Source organism: Lynx rufus, unplaced genomic scaffold (genome assembly GCF_022079265.1).
Source record: "Lynx rufus isolate CCGP_SWC_20201006 ecotype Redwood Valley unplaced genomic scaffold, mLynRuf1.p SCAF_6, whole genome shotgun sequence".
In the NCBI taxonomy this organism is placed as follows: Eukaryota; Metazoa; Chordata; class Mammalia; order Carnivora; family Felidae; genus Lynx; species Lynx rufus.
The window spans coordinates 59125081-59141623 of NW_025814878.1; the positions used below are offsets into that span (position 1 = coordinate 59125081).

At 38.1% G+C, this 16543-nt stretch overlaps 1 protein-coding gene across 1 annotated transcript; it reads left to right on the forward strand.

Annotated features, from left to right (window-relative positions):
* The first annotated feature begins 9019 nt into the window (after positions 1-9019).
* GPR63 (G protein-coupled receptor 63) lies at positions 9020-11180 on the forward strand. Its single transcript, XM_047102823.1, has one exon. The coding sequence runs from the start codon at positions 9154-9156 to the stop codon at positions 10411-10413; it is 1260 nt and encodes a 419-aa protein (XP_046958779.1). The 5' UTR covers positions 9020-9153; the 3' UTR covers positions 10414-11180.
* Positions 11181-16543: the final 5363 nt, after the last annotated feature.

The window sequence follows — 16543 nt, forward strand, 5'->3', positions numbered from 1 at the left end:
GTGAACAGGTATTATATGATAAATCCAGTCCAGCATTCCTATCTGCCCAAGTCTTTGGATAGCTTCCTCTATACCAAAGATGATAAGAGATCTCAATTTCATCTATTGTAAGTGACTTTTGGGACCAGCCTTCAGTTAATTAATTGAGCAAACTGTTAGAGCCATTATTAGTCAGCTGAGCTAACACAAAGAATCTGAGAATCTGTTTTTATTATGACCATATCAATAAATTTGATCTGATCTAATATATTCCTTCTGACCTGACTCATTACCTTCAGAATCCTTTTTCATTCATATTCCCTGGTTTTTAACTGGAAAAGTCTTGCATTTCTTTCTTCTTCTGTTTTTTCAATGTTTATTTTGAGAGAGGGGAACAGTGAGTGCACGTGCGAGCAGGAGAGGATCAGAGAAAGTGGGGGAGAGAGAGAGAATCCCAAGCAGGCTCTGTGTTGTCAGTGGAGGGCCCCATGTAGGCTCATTCTCACCAACTGTGAGGTCATGAGCTGAAAGATCAAGAGTCGGATGCTTAACCGACTGAGCCACCTAGGCAACCCTTGCATTTCTTTTTATGTAAGTGGTACTTCTTCCTAGGTCACACTTTGTGCTTCATCCTCTGGATTCTGCTTAGACTTTAGTCTGGTTGTAGGTACAGAAACAATAGAGGTGGTGGGGCAAGGGCTGTAGGAAGAGCAAAAGTCCCTTGCAAAGAACTATGTAAGGTGAGGCCCTTCCTCAGTGACTCTTCAGGCGACGAGAGACTAACCTCTTTATTTAAGGGGAGGAAAGGCCATTTCTGTTGGCTAGGAAGACCACAGAACAAGGTCCTCAGCTTCATCAAAATCCCCATGTACACCCATGTCAATATTCAGGCCCTGATTCCCTCCCAATCAGTGCGCTAATTTTATTTTATTTTTTATTTATTTATTTATTTTTTTTTAATTTTTTTTAACGTTTATTTATTTTTGAGACAGAGAGAGACACAGCATGAACGGGGGAGGGGCCGAGAGAGAGGGAGACACAGAATCAGAAGCAGGCTCCAGGCTCTGAGCCATCAGCCCAGAGCCCGACGCGGGGCTCGAACTCGCGGACTGCGAGATCGTGACCTGAGCTGAAGTCGGACGCCCAACCGACTGAGCCACCCAGGTGCCCCTCAGTGCGCTAATTTTAACAGAAGACTAAGATTGAGAATACAATTTACATTGTGATAGAGCCACCCACAGGATTGGACTTTGGTTTAGTTTTCAGAAATGTCATCTCTGGGGCTGTTGCAGATAGAAGTTACTTCCGTAGTGGTTAATAAAGCTTTTTGGTTCTTCATCTAATCCTTGTGTCTGAAATGTAAAGTTCTCGATTTACTTTCCACAACCCCCCACCCCCATCTTCCAGAAATGCAAATTCTGGGACCCACTGCAGACTACAGAATTAGTGACTCTGGGTGGGGTTCAGCAGTCTGTATTTTAACAGGTGCTCCAGGTGATTCTTATGAACCCTTACCTTTGAGAACCACCTGAACACCTTCAGAATTCTCAGAGAAAATTATTTTTATTGGAGAATTCTAAGCAAGGGCAATTAAGGGACAGAATAATGACTTATTCAAGCATCCAGGGACTCAAAATTTACCTCCCTTGTTTTTTAAATTTAAAAAAAAAATTTATTAGAGAGAGAGGTGAAGGGGGTCAGAGGGAGAGAGGGAGAGAAACTTAAGCAGGCTTCATGCTCAGCATGGAGCCTGACGCCAGGCTTGATCCCACAACCCTGGGACCACAACCTGAGCCGAAATCAAGAGTCAGACGCCTAACCAGCTGAGCCACCCAGGCGCCCCAAAATTTACTTTCCTTGTGTTCTTCCTTCGAAAACAATTGAGCAAACAGTTCCTGGGAAAGAAGGAAATAAAGGAAGCAGTGAAGTGGAAGAAAAAGGGCCTAGGAAATGTGGAAGCCAAGAGCCAAAAGCAGAAAGGAGGGTTTCCAGGATGCTGGTAGTAAAAGGGTGTCTCTGCCTTCTGCATAGCAGATCTGGGAAGTAACCACTCCAGGGAGGGATAGGAGGATGAAAGTATGACTCGGATATAAAAATGTAGTTGATAAATTTGGCCTTTCAAAATTAAATACTTGTAGGTATAGAATTTATCAGGTGGAACAGGTGAAAAAAATTATTGGTAGTTACTTCTAAAAATTGAAAATAAAAAATAAGTTAATTATTCTAGGAAATTCAAAATTTATATATGAAAGAAAAATATTCTATTGGTTTACTGACAGATATACTATTTATATAAATACATTAATGTTTATATTAATGTCTATTGTAATTCAAATTTTCAAATAAGATTTTGGTAGTATGAAGGGAGCAGAAGTAAGTTGGAGTTACTATGACATCAAAATTGTCACCTATTCTAATAGGAAGTCAAGATTTAATATATAATATTGATAAATCAAAAGGTAGCAATTTCTTCATATTATTTAGATATATAAAGAATAAGTACTTGAAAAGCCTTTGAAATAATTAAAAATGGCTACTGCAGAAAATGGTAATGGATTGGTGAAGGGTGGTACAGGGCTCAACTGTCATTTAAAAAATCATTTGATTATTTAAAAATTATGTGCATATGTCACATAATTAAATATTAAAGTGAGTAAAGAAGAAATTCCTTAATCTCACAAAACAGTGCAAATGAACTTAACTTTCTAAATATGTATTGGGCTGTATGCAAAGCGTAATAGAGGGAACTGTGAAATTAATAAAATCAGTCTATGCCTTCTAGAATATAATCTTTGCAGAGAATAAGGTAGCAGTAGCAGGTAAGACCAGAGAATACTCCAACCTCCACTGTCCATTCTAGGCACTGATACCCCAGTAATTGTGGCATTCTGGCACAGTCCAAACGTAAAACACTTTACTCATATCATTAACCTAGTTACCCCAGTGTTGTTTCGTAGATCCCTTAAGAAGAAGGAAAGAATCATAAGTCTGATTACTTCTGCCTTATGTGAGTTTTACATGTGCACATTACATGTAGGGTGTGTATATATACACGTATGCACACATTTACACAGAATTTTAAGTTTTTCTTATTTGGAAAATGTAGTAAGAGTTTCCCCTGATGGCAGATAAAGATAGATTAAACATTAGGACTCTTATGCAGATATTATCAAAATAAGCTAATTTTCTAGTTCTCATGTTGCTACTGTCCCATTTCCTTTGGAAATGTAAATTTTATTTTATTTTTTGGAAATGCATATTTTAACTGTACAACTTTTTTTAAAATTTTTTTTAACGTTTATTTATTTTTGAGACAGAGAGAGACAGAGCGTGAATAGGGGAGGGGCAGAGAGAGGGAGACACAGAATCTGAAACAGGCTCCAGGCTCTGAGCTGTCAGCACAGAGCCCGACGCGGGGCTCGAACTCACGGACTGTGAGATCATGACCTGAGCCAAAGTCGGACGCTTAACCGACTGAGCCACCCAGGCGCCCCTGTACAACTTTTATTTAGGGGTGCCTGGGTGGCTCAGTCGGTTAAGCGTCCGACTTTAACTCAGGTCGTGATCTCACGGATCCTAGGTATGAGCCCTGCACGGAGCTTTGTGCTGACAGCTCGGGACGGAGCCTGGAGCCAGCTACAGATTCTGTGTCTCCCTCTCTCTCTGCCCCTCCCCTACTCACGCTCTGTCTGTCTCTGCCTCTCAAAAATGAATAAACGTTAAAATTTTTTTAAACTTTTATTTAGTTTTATATAAAATTACAAAGAAACTTCAGGTCACAATTGTATTTGATGAGGAGTCCTGAGAGGGAAGAATCTTTTAACATAGTTACTATGAGCATTCAAAGCTGCTGCTTTGCTTATTATGGTTCAAAGTAAGAAGAGGAGGAAGGCCAGAGAATATTTACATTCTGGTAAGCCAGAAGTACAGTGAATAAAGAACAATGTATAGATACCAGGGCAAAGGCATTATTAAGTCCATGCATGCTGTGTTCCTTGATATTTATAAATTCTGGTTCTTTTCCTTAATGTTTAACTATAAAATTGCCTTTAATTCCTTTGTAGATTCCTTATATATTAGAGAAATGGACCATTTATATTTAATAGACACCAAAAAGCTGATGCAAAGCTCTATGTGCATGGGTTGGCTTGATGGTGGGTGGACTTCAGTATGCAAGGTGATTGGGCACCAAGGTAGCATTTTTCTTAGGGTGCCATCAAATGTTAGAATCTAGAGTTTTTTACTCTAGGGCTTTCTAATTATTGGAATCGACAAACCTCTTAGTCCTGCATGGGTAGCACATGCCAGGCTGCTGGTGCTTTGGGAACAGCACTTTGGGTGGAGAAGAAGGCGAGGTGCTCTTATGGAATGTGCAGCTATTCATGGAGTCTGTTTTCAGCCCTGCACTGATACTCTTAAGTTTATGCTTATCAGATTCAGTTGTGCCACAGACTTGTGCTGATGGAACGAGAGTGATTTCCTGTGGTTGCTCACAAGAGGGGAGACCTGGGCATGGAGTGGGGTTCTGGTGGCTCTGGAGATGGGTTTTCAGTCAGTTTAACAGTTTTCAGTGCCACCTACTTTCTGTAATCCTACCTTCCAATCCAGAGTTGCTCTGGAGATATGTCTACAGGGCGTGTCAGCTTCTTCTAAGCTTATTTCCCTGGAAGTATTGAGGATAAAGAGGTCTCTGTTCTGTTCAGTCAGCTACTATGTTGCTATCTGCTTTTTGTCTTGAGACACTTTAAAAAAAATCCCTTATCTATTAGTGTATATTTCCTTCATACCTTTTGTCCTTTGGGATGTACATTTTGTTTAGAAAATCCTTTACTGACATTTCAAGTATGATTTTTGAGATGCAGGGTCTACGGTCAATCTGCAGTTAAAATTTTTTTTTTTTAATGTTTATGTTTTGGAGGGGGAGGAGAGAGAGAGAGAGTGAGTGAGCGAGCGAGCCTGAGTGGGGCGAGGGGCAGAGAGAGAGGGAGACACAGAATCCCAAGCAGGCTCCAGGCTCTGAGCTGTCAACACAGAGTAAGATCATGACCTGAGCTGCAGTCGGGCGCTTAACCAACTGAGCCACCCAAGTGCTCCATTGGTCTGCACTTTTTAACCAGAAGTCCAGGAACCACTTATTAATTTCTGCCTCTCTAGTGCCTGGTACATACAAGGTACTTGAATAAATATTTGATGAATGAATTTTTGAATTAAGTTAGAAGTTTTTATAGTAATGGGAGGCTTTGATGGCAGAAAAATATTATGACTGTATATGTTTATATAACAACCTAAAAAGTATCTTCTAAATTGTGGTTCCTCTTTGGCTCCATTTCATTTTTTGTGTTTGTTCTTCAACATGGTCAAGGAGACCAAATGTTTTAAAGTATGTCCATCAACAAAATAAAAAGGCAGCCTACTGAATGGGAGAAAATATTTACAAATCATACATCTGATGAGGAGTTAATATCCAAAATTCATAAAGAACTCCTATAATTCAACAGCAAAAAAAAAAAATCCTAATAAAAAGTAAGCAGAAGATCTGAATAGACATTTTCCCAAAGAAGACATACAGATGGCCAACAGGTAAATGAAAAGATGCTCAACTTCAGTAATCATCAAGAAAATGCAAACCAAAACCAGTGAGACCTTACCTCACAGCTATTAGAATGGCTATTATAAAAAAAAAACAAGAAACAAGTATTGGTGAGGATGTGGAAAAAAAGGAACTGTCATGCACTATTGGTGGAAATCTAAATTGGTGCAGCTGCTATAGAAACAGTATGGAAATTTCTCAAGAAATTAAAAATAGAACTATCATATATTCAACAATTCCACTCTTGAGTATCTGAAGAAAACAAAAACACGAACTCAGAAAGATATATGCACCCCCATGTTCATTGCAGCATTATTTACAATAACCAAGATATGGAAACAATTTAAGTGTCCATTGATGGATGAATAGATAAAGAAATCGTGGAATATATACACAATGGAATATTATCCATTTTTATCCATAAAAAGAATGAAATCTCGCCACTTACAACAATATGATGGACCTCAAGGGCATTATGCTAAGTGAAACCCATCAAAGACACATACTATATGACCTTTTAAATGGAATCTAAAACAAACAAAAAATAAGAAAAACCCCAATAACCAAGCTCGTAGATACAAGAGAACAAGATTGATGGTTGCCAGTGGTGGTGGATAGATGTGGGTTAAATTCGTGAAGGGGGTCAAAAGGTACAAACTTCCAGTTATAAAATAAGTAAGTCGTGGTGATGTATAGTGTGGTGACTATAGTTAATGATACTGTATTGCATATTTGAAATTTGCTAAGAGAGTAGATCTTACAAGTTCTTATTCCAAGGAAAAAATTTTGTAACTGTGTGGTGATGGATGTTAACTATATTGTGGTGATCATTTCTCAACATATACAAATATTGAATCATTATGTTGTGCAAATGAAACAAAGTTATATGTCAATTATATCTCAATAAGAATAAATAATAAATCATGTACTACTTCAGGATGGAAATATGTTTGTTTTACTTGGTCACACACAATTATAGCTATTACATTAGGCTTAAGATATACATTTGTGGGGCGCCTGGTTGGCTCAGTCAGTTAAGCATAGAAGTCTTGATTTTGGCTTAGTTTGTGGGATCGAGCCCTGTGTCAGGCTCTGTGCCAACAGCATGGAGTTTGCTTGGGATTCTCTCTCTCTCTCTCTCTCTCTCTCTCTCTCTCTCTGCCCCTTCCTCCCCCCACATGCTTGCTCTCTCTCTCTCAGAAATAAATAAACATAAAAAAGATACACATTTACCTATTTATGGTTTTTCTTTAGATATAGATGTATTGAAACTGATTTGTGTAGCAAATACAGTCTTTATTCTTATTTGTATGCGTGTTTAGGCAATTTTATTTATTAATTATATTTAGGTAATTTTAAAAAGTTTTAATGTTTATTTTTGAGAGAGAGAGAGAGAGGGGGGGGGGAGGGAATGGAGGAGGGGCAGAGAGAGAGGGAGACACAGGATCCAAAATAGGCTCCAGGCTCTGAGCTATCAGCATAGAGCCTGATGCAGGGCTCAAACTCACAAACTGTGAGATCATGATCTGAGCCAAGTCACATGCTTAACTGACTGAGCCACCCAAGCGCCACTATATTTAGGTAGTTTTTAAAGAGACTTACGGTGATTATATTGTAAAGCTTTCCAGCTGCCACTGCTCCCTACACATTGGACCTTTGTAGTTAATAAAGTTTAAAAGTTACTGGATTAGTGTGGTCTCTTATTCAGATAAATTTTGCATTTGAAAGTGACTATGTGAAGATGGATAAAAACCTAATAGGGACAAAGAACTTAAGCTATAAAAGTAGGAATAAATAAATTAATATTTTGAACAGATTAGTATTCTCTTTATTCATAAAGGCAGCCCTAGACAATGAAGAGGGGTAGATACAAGTATGGTAGAGAGCCTGTGAGTTGGGTCCAGTGCTGGATCTTGGTCTTGCAAGTGGGATGCCTCCACCCCTCATACCCCAAGAAGTAAGTGAATTTTTTTGCATTTTCACTTAAAACTGATGTCTTAATTCTAAGTTCAGGTAATGAAAAAATTACAGTGTTGTTTTAAACTTCTGTGCATTTATTTTCCTCCCCCAATATTGGAGATTTATTAAAAGAATCTACTCAGGAATACAAAGAGAGTCCTTTCTGTTAAAAAGGTTACCTCCTCAGTAAAGAAAGAAGAGCCCATACCACAAAAGTAGGTTAGATAGTAGGTTAAGAAAGTCCCTTATAGAAAATTCTAGGGTTACAGAAATTGATAAGAAGTTGGGGGTAAGGATAAAAGAAAGGTGATAAGAAACTTTTTGGAACAAGAGAACCATATATCTTAGTGACTTTTCTGTAGTAGATTTCTTCACACTGGAATGTTTTTCTGGTCATCTCCTTTAGAATCCCCATTTTATTATTTGTTTGACATATTTTATCAAGTTGCTAACACCTAGCCAGGTCTGTTTTAGGGAGAAGAAATTGAGAAGATTATATAAACCAGAAATTAAAAGATGGAAATGGATGGGCATGGGCAAGAAGAGGGACTATGAGAAGCAAAGAGAGCTTTAGAAAAAAAAAAGTCTTAAAAATATGACCAAGACTTTTAAAGTATAATTTTCTTCTCTTCTTGAATAACTTCTCCAGTATGGTTGGTGTTGGGATTTCTGAGAAGAAACACACACAAAAATAGAAAGCCAGGAAACTTATTTTAGACCTTCATAGAAAATAACCTAGTACCTTTAGGGGGTTAGAACAAAAGTGTGTGATTATCATGCGTTAAATAGAAACTGAGTTCAGTATTCTTTGCCAAATAGTTTTTGTGTTATTGTAAAAATGGAATATGAACTTGTACCAAAGAGTTATTAAGAAAAATATTAGTAATCTCAGGAGAACCAGATACTAAAATCTCTATTAATAGCGACTGTGGAAAGGCCATGCTGCTATTGGAAATTTAAAAGAAAAATTAACTGGAAGGTTGTAACTTTTGCTTTTGAGGCAGTAATACACTTTGATTCTCTTCACTTTCACTTTATTTATAAATGTCATGAAAATTCCATCATGGTTGACAAATATAAAACAACAATATTTTAGTGCTGACTAGGCTAAGAGACTTAGGTATTTTTCACGGTTTAAAAAAGTGGTATTTCGGGGCGCCTGGGTGGCGCAGTCGGTTGGGCGTCCGACTTCAGCCAGGTCACGATCTCGCGGTCCGTGAGTTCGAGCCCCGCGTCGGGCTCTGGGCTGATGGCTCAGAGCCTGGAGTCTGTTTCCGATTCTGTGTCTCCCTCTCTCTCTGCCCCTCCCCCGTTCATGCTCTGTCTCTCTCTGTCCCCAAAATAAATAAACGTTGAAAAGAAAAAAAAAAATTTTGAAAAAAAAAAAAAGTGGTATTTCATGATGAAGGTAAGAAGTTAAATGTTATTTACAAAGCCCATTTCTCATTTACTTTTTGTATTTTGGGCTTGTTTGCAGGGAAAAGGTCTCCTTTGGAAGATGGAACTCTGTCCGTTTTCCAGAATGTGTTTCCAAGTCCATCAGTGAAACATGATACTGCTGCTGTGTGTTGAAATGCTTGAAGAACGCCCACATCTCTGCCAGCGCCTTCCATCCTGCTGAAACCATGGCCTTCTCTGCAGTGTTGACTGCGTCCCATACTGGGGCAACGAACACAACATTTGTAGTCTATGAAAACACTTACATGAACATTACGGTTCCTCCGCCATTCCAACATCACGGCGTTGGTCCATTGCTCAGATACAGTATGGAAACCATGGCTCCCACTGGGATCAGTTCCTTGACAGTGAATAGCACAGCTGTAACCCCAACACCAGCAGTTTTTAAGAGCCTAAACTTGCCTCTCCAGATCATTCTTTCTGCTATAATGATATTTATTCTGTTTGTATCTTTTCTTGGGAACTTGGTTGTTTGTTTGATGGTTTACCAAAAAGCTGCCATGCGCTCTGCAATTAACATTCTCCTTGCCAGCCTGGCATTTGCAGACATGTTGCTTGCAGTGCTGAACATGCCCTTTGCCTTGGTAACTATTCTTACTACAAGATGGATTTTTGGGAAATTCTTCTGTAGGGTATCTGCTATGTTTTTCTGGTTGTTTGTGATAGAGGGAGTAGCCATCCTGCTTATAATTAGCATTGATAGGTTCCTTATTATAGTTCAGAGGCAGGATAAACTAAATCCATATAGGGCAAAGATTCTAATTGCTGTTTCTTGGACGGCTTCCTTTTGTATAGCTTTTCCTTTGGCTGTAGGAAACCCTGACCTGCAGATCCCTTCTCGAGCCCCCCAGTGTGTGTTTGGGTATACAACCAATCCAGGTTATCAAGCTTATGTGATTTTGATTACTCTAGTTTCTTTCTTCATACCCTTCCTGGTGATACTGTATTCATTTATGGGCATACTCAACACCCTTCGGCACAATGCCTTGAGGATCCATAGCTACCCCGAGGGGATATGCCTCAGCCAGGCCAGCAAACTGGGTCTCATGAGTCTACAGAGACCCTTCCAGATGAGCATTGACATGGGCTTTAAAACACGTGCCTTCACCACCATTTTGATTCTCTTTGCTGTCTTCATCATCTGCTGGGCCCCGTTCACCACTTACAGCCTTGTGGCAACGTTCAGTGAGCACTTTTACTATAAGCACAACTTTTTTGAGATTAGCACCTGGCTACTCTGGCTCTGCTACCTCAAGTCTGCATTGAACCCACTGATCTACTACTGGAGGATTAAGAAATTCCATGACGCCTGCCTGGACATGATGCCTAAATCCTTCAAGTTTTTGCCGCGTCTTCCCGGCCACACAAGGAGAAGAATCCGTCCCAGTGCTGTCTATGTGTGTGGGGAACACCGAACAGTGGTGTGAATATTAGAACTGCCTAACATTTTGGGTGATAGTTGTTCTTTATCAGACTTTGAGTTTTCTCTCACATGGGTTCTCCAAGTATATTTCATTGTTTTTTATAGGGTGTGTGTGTGTGTGTGTGTGTGTGTGCAGTGTAAAGAAAGAATGGTGGTTAGTTATAATTCTGTTACCGAGGATACACAATAGGGAAATGATCACAAATGTTACCTCCAAGGTTCAAGAGAAATCCTTGATTTAGTGTGGGGAGATGGTTTTTTGCTTCTTTGATTGATTTTGTTTTTGAAGCAGGAATCAGGATTGTGCTTATTGAGCCTGCAGTTACATTGAATTGTAGGTGTTTTGTATGCTGCTAAGGTATGCTTAATTGAGTTTATCGGGTTTTTTTCTGGAAGACATTGCTGCTTTTTGCCATCACATTGGAGCCAAAACCACCTATGTCTCAGTAGATAAATACTTACTTTTATTAAAAAAAAAATAACCCAAGGGGGTTAGTGACATTTTAAAGGTCATTAATATTTACTTTGGTGCACTTTAAGAAATAATGTACAAACTGATTTAGTTATGTTTTTCAGAATTGTTTTTATACATGTTGTGCTTTAGGGAACATTGCATTATCATTTCTAGGAAGATAGTTTTTAAAAAAATGTTTTATCTGCATGTCCAGTTTTAAAGGAGAGAACATAAAAATGTAGACATTTTTCTAAGCACGATAGTGATTCTTTGGAGCAAATAGGGCAAAGTCGAGGAGACAGAGCATCCCTGCTAATTTAAATGGGATTGAGTTGAGTGGGCTGGTGTTTCCTTTACTCAAGAATTCTCACAGAGTCTAGTGGGGAGAAGGACTTGCCATTTATTGGACGCCTACCATCTTCCAGGCACTGTGCATTATTTTATCCCCACAGCATCCTGTGAGGTGGGTAGTATTTTCTTTCTTTTTTGTGAAGAAAGCAAGTCTCAGAGAGACTAAAATCCTGCCCAAGGTTAATGGTAGAGCTGGACTCCAAAATACTTGTCTGAATCCTGAGACTCCTGTTCTGTGCCCCATAGATATATCATTCTGGTTTATTATTTCATAGTCAAGAAGGAACTCTGGGTATCATGTAATTTTTTTAGACTAAAACCTTCCTTTTAAAAATAGCTTCACTTTTTTTTTATTACCCAAAGGAAACGTGAAAACATTGCAGTAAGTGTGGAAGATACAAAAAAAATCATTCACAATCACCCTTGGAATTTAAAGATCTCAGATAAATAAGGCTATAAAGAAATAAGGTGATTTTTTTTTTCAAAACAAGTGACTGACAATTATGGAGAAGTTAAATACAGCTGTGTGGAAGTCTTGGCCTTGCAGCTTCAGAGGTTTCCAGTTGTCCAGCTGTTTCTAAATATTTTGGGCGGAACAGCATTACTGCCCTGGGGTTTGCCCACAGCAGGGCTGGAATTTGTGAATATGCTCAAAAGTGTGTCTTCCACAAATAGGCAAAGATAAGCCCTGGTCTGAGCATAGAGCAAGTTCTAATAGGGCAAATCTGGGGTTTCAAACTGTTTTTCTCTTGCCGAAGACCTGCCCATCTGAGCTGTCAGCACAGAGCCCAATGCAGGGCTCAAACTCACAAACCGAGAGATTATGACCTGAGCTGAAGTCGAATGTTTAACCAGTTGAACCACCCAGGCGCCCCTCATGGGCTTTATAAATAGCTAAGTTAACCATTTTTGGATTTTTATAGCATCTTTTTGGAATCTTAGTGCTTTGTGAGCCAGTGGGGAAAAAGCCTCTCTTTCTTCAGTTTTACAACCACAGAGCTGGATTAAATGAATCATGCCCAACTTTAATGTGCTTTTTTTCCACATGAGAGTAGAGATTTGTGAAGAGCCCAGCTGATGTCAGCATCAGTCTTTGGCCTCCAGTATTACTTCTTTACATTTTATTTATTATCTGTCTCTTAAAATGGAATGTCTACTGAATGTCTGAAGAGCCTATAGCACAGTATCAGGAATTAGGACTTGGGAAGGTTCCATCACAAAGGACTTGGGGAACCCTGCTCTTAAGACAGTTGTAATGGTATTAGAACTCATTTTCCAGTTAAAGAACTCTTTTGGTTCTCAAAGCATATTATTCAGCATGTTGTTTTGGGATCAGCTTCTGCTGATAATCACCTACCTCTTTGGTTTCTAATTTATATTATTCACAGATTAAAATTGTTTTGTCCACTAGGGATCTTACAGAACATAAACACTGTAGTAGATACGTAGAAGCACATGGAAGTGAATCATGCTTTCCATTTTCAATATAAACTGGATTTCAAGCAGATATTAATAAGTATATTTGGCTTTCTCTAAGGAAAGTCAGCATGATCTGTATTCATCTTACATTGGCAGTAGGTCTCAAGACTCCTTTTGTGATAGGAGCTGAAACTGAGCTTTGCTTTCTTTGTCCTTGTTTTCTTATGAGCCACCCTTGGGTACTTTTATGCTGCCTGGTGGGCAGAGCATCATTTGGTGGGAGCACGGAGCGCTTGCTGAGATGCTTGGTGTTTGGGAAAGAAGACCATGTGGGGCCTTAGTGAGAACTCAGCAACAACACTGAACAGCGGTTCTCTTCACACTGGATACTCTTGATCAGAGGACAGTTTACAAATCATTTTGAATGTTTTTATTACGTATACATTTTGAAAGCTTTAAACAAAAAGTACTCTGGTGTACCTTTGAAAAATTTAGGTGCAGAATCCTATGTTGCCTATTTCCCTGTGTTTCCAAGAGGGAAAAAAAAGTATCACTACTAATTATCGCCGCTGACTGACATAATCAGAAATGTTTTTGTTTTCATTTTCCTTCTGGCTAATAAGTAAAGAGGCGTGAAAGAGACAATGAGATATTTGTGGTCAAGAGAAAGAGACAAAAGAAATCCTCAGTAGTCTGGAGTAGGGATATTCACACTTTAATACAAATTTGTGTCTATTCCCAGGGGAGCTTGTTAACACTACAGATGCTTGGGTTCCCCAGAGCGTCTGGGGGTGGGGCCAGGGATGAACGCTTTTATTTTATTGAGCGCTCAGTTGGATCCTGATGCATGTCCCTGGGTTCCTGATTCTGATGCTGGTGCTTCAAGAAGCACTCCTGTTGAAAATATATGCATTTTAATATTGCCTGTTTTATGTTTGCGTTGGAAGCCATTATCTCCTAGTGTATGGGTAATTCACATTGAGGGGAGAGTCTTTGCATCATTGTGCTTCATTTTCTGCCATATGCATTAGTGCTGGATCTCGCCAGTGTTAGCCACACCTTCTCTCAGCTGGCAAATTCTGGTAGACCATATTGTTTCACGGTAGAGGAAAGAGAGTGACTTAATATTTAAAAGTCATGACTTTCAAGAGTCTGGTTCCTCTAATATTTTCTTTTCTTCTTGAGAGATGTCTTTATTGTATATAATCTCCAGAAGAGTATGAGGGGAGTGTAAAGACTCATCTAATTATTGCTCTGCTTATGCCAGTCGTGTTCAATGGAAGCATGAAGAAAATAAAATCACCTTTTTAATATATGTATTTTGGTTGCTGACAAAGATAATTTGTTCCTAATCTTTTCTTTTGTTTACATGAAAATATTTATGTATATATCACAGAAAAAATTTTACCTGCTTGACATTTTATTCTACCATGAATTTTAAGTTTAAAGGACTGCTTAATTCAAATTTATTTTCACAACCATAGTACTGCTAAACAGCCTTCTTTGAAAACTCAGTTTTTAAATAATAAAAATATCAAAGCACATGTTTGTTATTTCAGGTAAATGGTAATACATTTCTTAGCTATATATTGGTACTAGTCCTTTGTAATTAAAATTAATTTATTTTACAAAGCCCCTGGCCTATATGAAAAAAAAAAAAACCTTTGAATTTTGGGTTGTAATTCAAAAATAAAAACTATGGTTATTTGTGCATATTGTTATTACAACCAGGAAAAGAGCTCCCAGTAAGAAGATGAGTAAATATTTAACATTTCTAAAAGTGGAGTTTTTAAAAAAGGACTACTTCATCTTATCTTAGAAAAATTTGTCATGAATAATACTTTTGGTTAAATTAAAATCTGAGTTGAGTTTCAAACCCTGCTTCCTTTGGGTTTTTATTTTCAAATTAGCTCTCAAAGCCTGTGTGTATATAATTATATTCTAGTTTTAGAAGTTCTCAGAGAAGTTAAAGATGAAATGAAACTTGGCAAAAGACCACTGATATTAAGAACCAGTTTTAAGGAATTCTCTCTAGGAGAATTATGAAAATTTTACTGCTGAATTATTTAAAATTGGATTGTCACTTGGCAAAGCAATGACAATGTCTGCTCTTATTTTGACAAAATGATTTCAGACTGCACTTCCATTTCGAAAACCTAAGGCCTTTCTAAGATCCACTTTTAAATCGATAAGAAATATCAATTATTTGTACATGAGTTTCAACTTCTTGCCAATTAGACATAAGGGTTTTATTTTCTCTTGTTTTTCACTCATGAAATAGCTAAATATATTTCTTTTTAAGTTATAAAAGAAGATTGTCATTGAATCTACATTTGACAGTTTTTTTTTTTTTCTGAAGTAGAAAGATACAGTGGAGTAGAGGAACACATTGAATTAAACACATTTTTGGGGTGACTGGGTGGCTTAGTTGGTTGAGCAGCTGACTTTGGCTCAGGTCATGACTTCACTGTGAGTTCGAGCTCTGCTTCTGGCTCCCAGCTGTGAGCTCGGAGCCCGCTTTCGATCCTCTGTATCCCTCCCTCTCTGCCCTTCCCAGAAAACCCACGCACTTTATTTCTCTCAAAAATAAATTCTAAAAAAAACCCCACACACAAAAAGACATTTTCATATCTACCATGAAAATGAAAAGATCATTTCACATCTATGGTGAACCCCACTCAACTCATACATAATAAAGAGAACCTTTAGGAGCAATGTAGATATCAAGGTGCAGTCAATTAGATTTAATACAAAAAGAAAAAAAACAAAAATTTTATGCTATGTCAGTTAGCATTTAACCAAAGAAGCAAAATTAGTATAAGATATTTATTCTAAGAATTGGCTTATGTGATTGTAGGGCTGGCTAGAACAAATCTGAAATCCCAAAGGTAGGCCAACAGAGAGGGCAAACGAAATCACAGGTACTAGCTGAAGCTGTTGCCCATAGGTAGAACTTTTTCTTCCTCAGAGAAGCCTCATTCTGCTTTGAAGGCCCTTCAACTGATTGAATCAGGCCCACCCAGATCATCTAGGATAATCTCTCAGTTAAAAATGGGCTTTAATCGCATCTACAAAATATCTTCACAACACTTAGTGTTTGATGGGTTAACTGGAGACTGTAGCCTAGACAAATTGATACATCAAAAGACCATTATAATGGTGAAATCCAAATTTAAGATGTAATAAAATCCTCCTATGATGCTACACTGCTAGTCTAAAAAATTTAATACATGTTGAGGTTAGTAAAATGACCAAGATAAGCTTGTTGCAGAGGGTGGCGTACACATTCTGACTGCATTTTATTCAAATCACGATCATGGGACACCATATTTGCCTCCGGTTTTCACTGTATCTATTTTGAAACTTCCCAAAAGGGAATAACAATTGGTCAGAAGATTATGTAAGCCAACTTCCTTTTATGTAAGCTTCCACGTTTGTGATGATGTTTTTTTAAAGAATTTAAAAGCACTTATAGCCATATAAACACTTAGCATAAAATTATGCTAATAGTAATAATGTTGAGTGCCATTTTTGGCCACTTCTATCAAAATACACCATATCTATTTGAATTCACAGTATTTTCTCCTTTATCCAACAGATGAAACTATGTTGCCAGGAGATTAATTTTTTGAGGCATAGCTTGGATTCATAGCTTTGGCCTAATGCCGAAGTTCATCTTTTTCTACGCTACCTTGCTCCTATTATTCTCTGATAACAGAACTGAGTCCTTACTGAGAAGAGCTTACACCTAATACTGGATGGTGACTGCATGCACTGGATAATAATAGCAGCAAAACCTATACACCAAGTTGTGGATATTAACAGAAAACGTAGATTGGTTTGTTCTTGGTTTTAAGTTGTTAACTCTATTTTGGTACATCAGAAAAGAGACTGGTAAGCTGACTGGGCC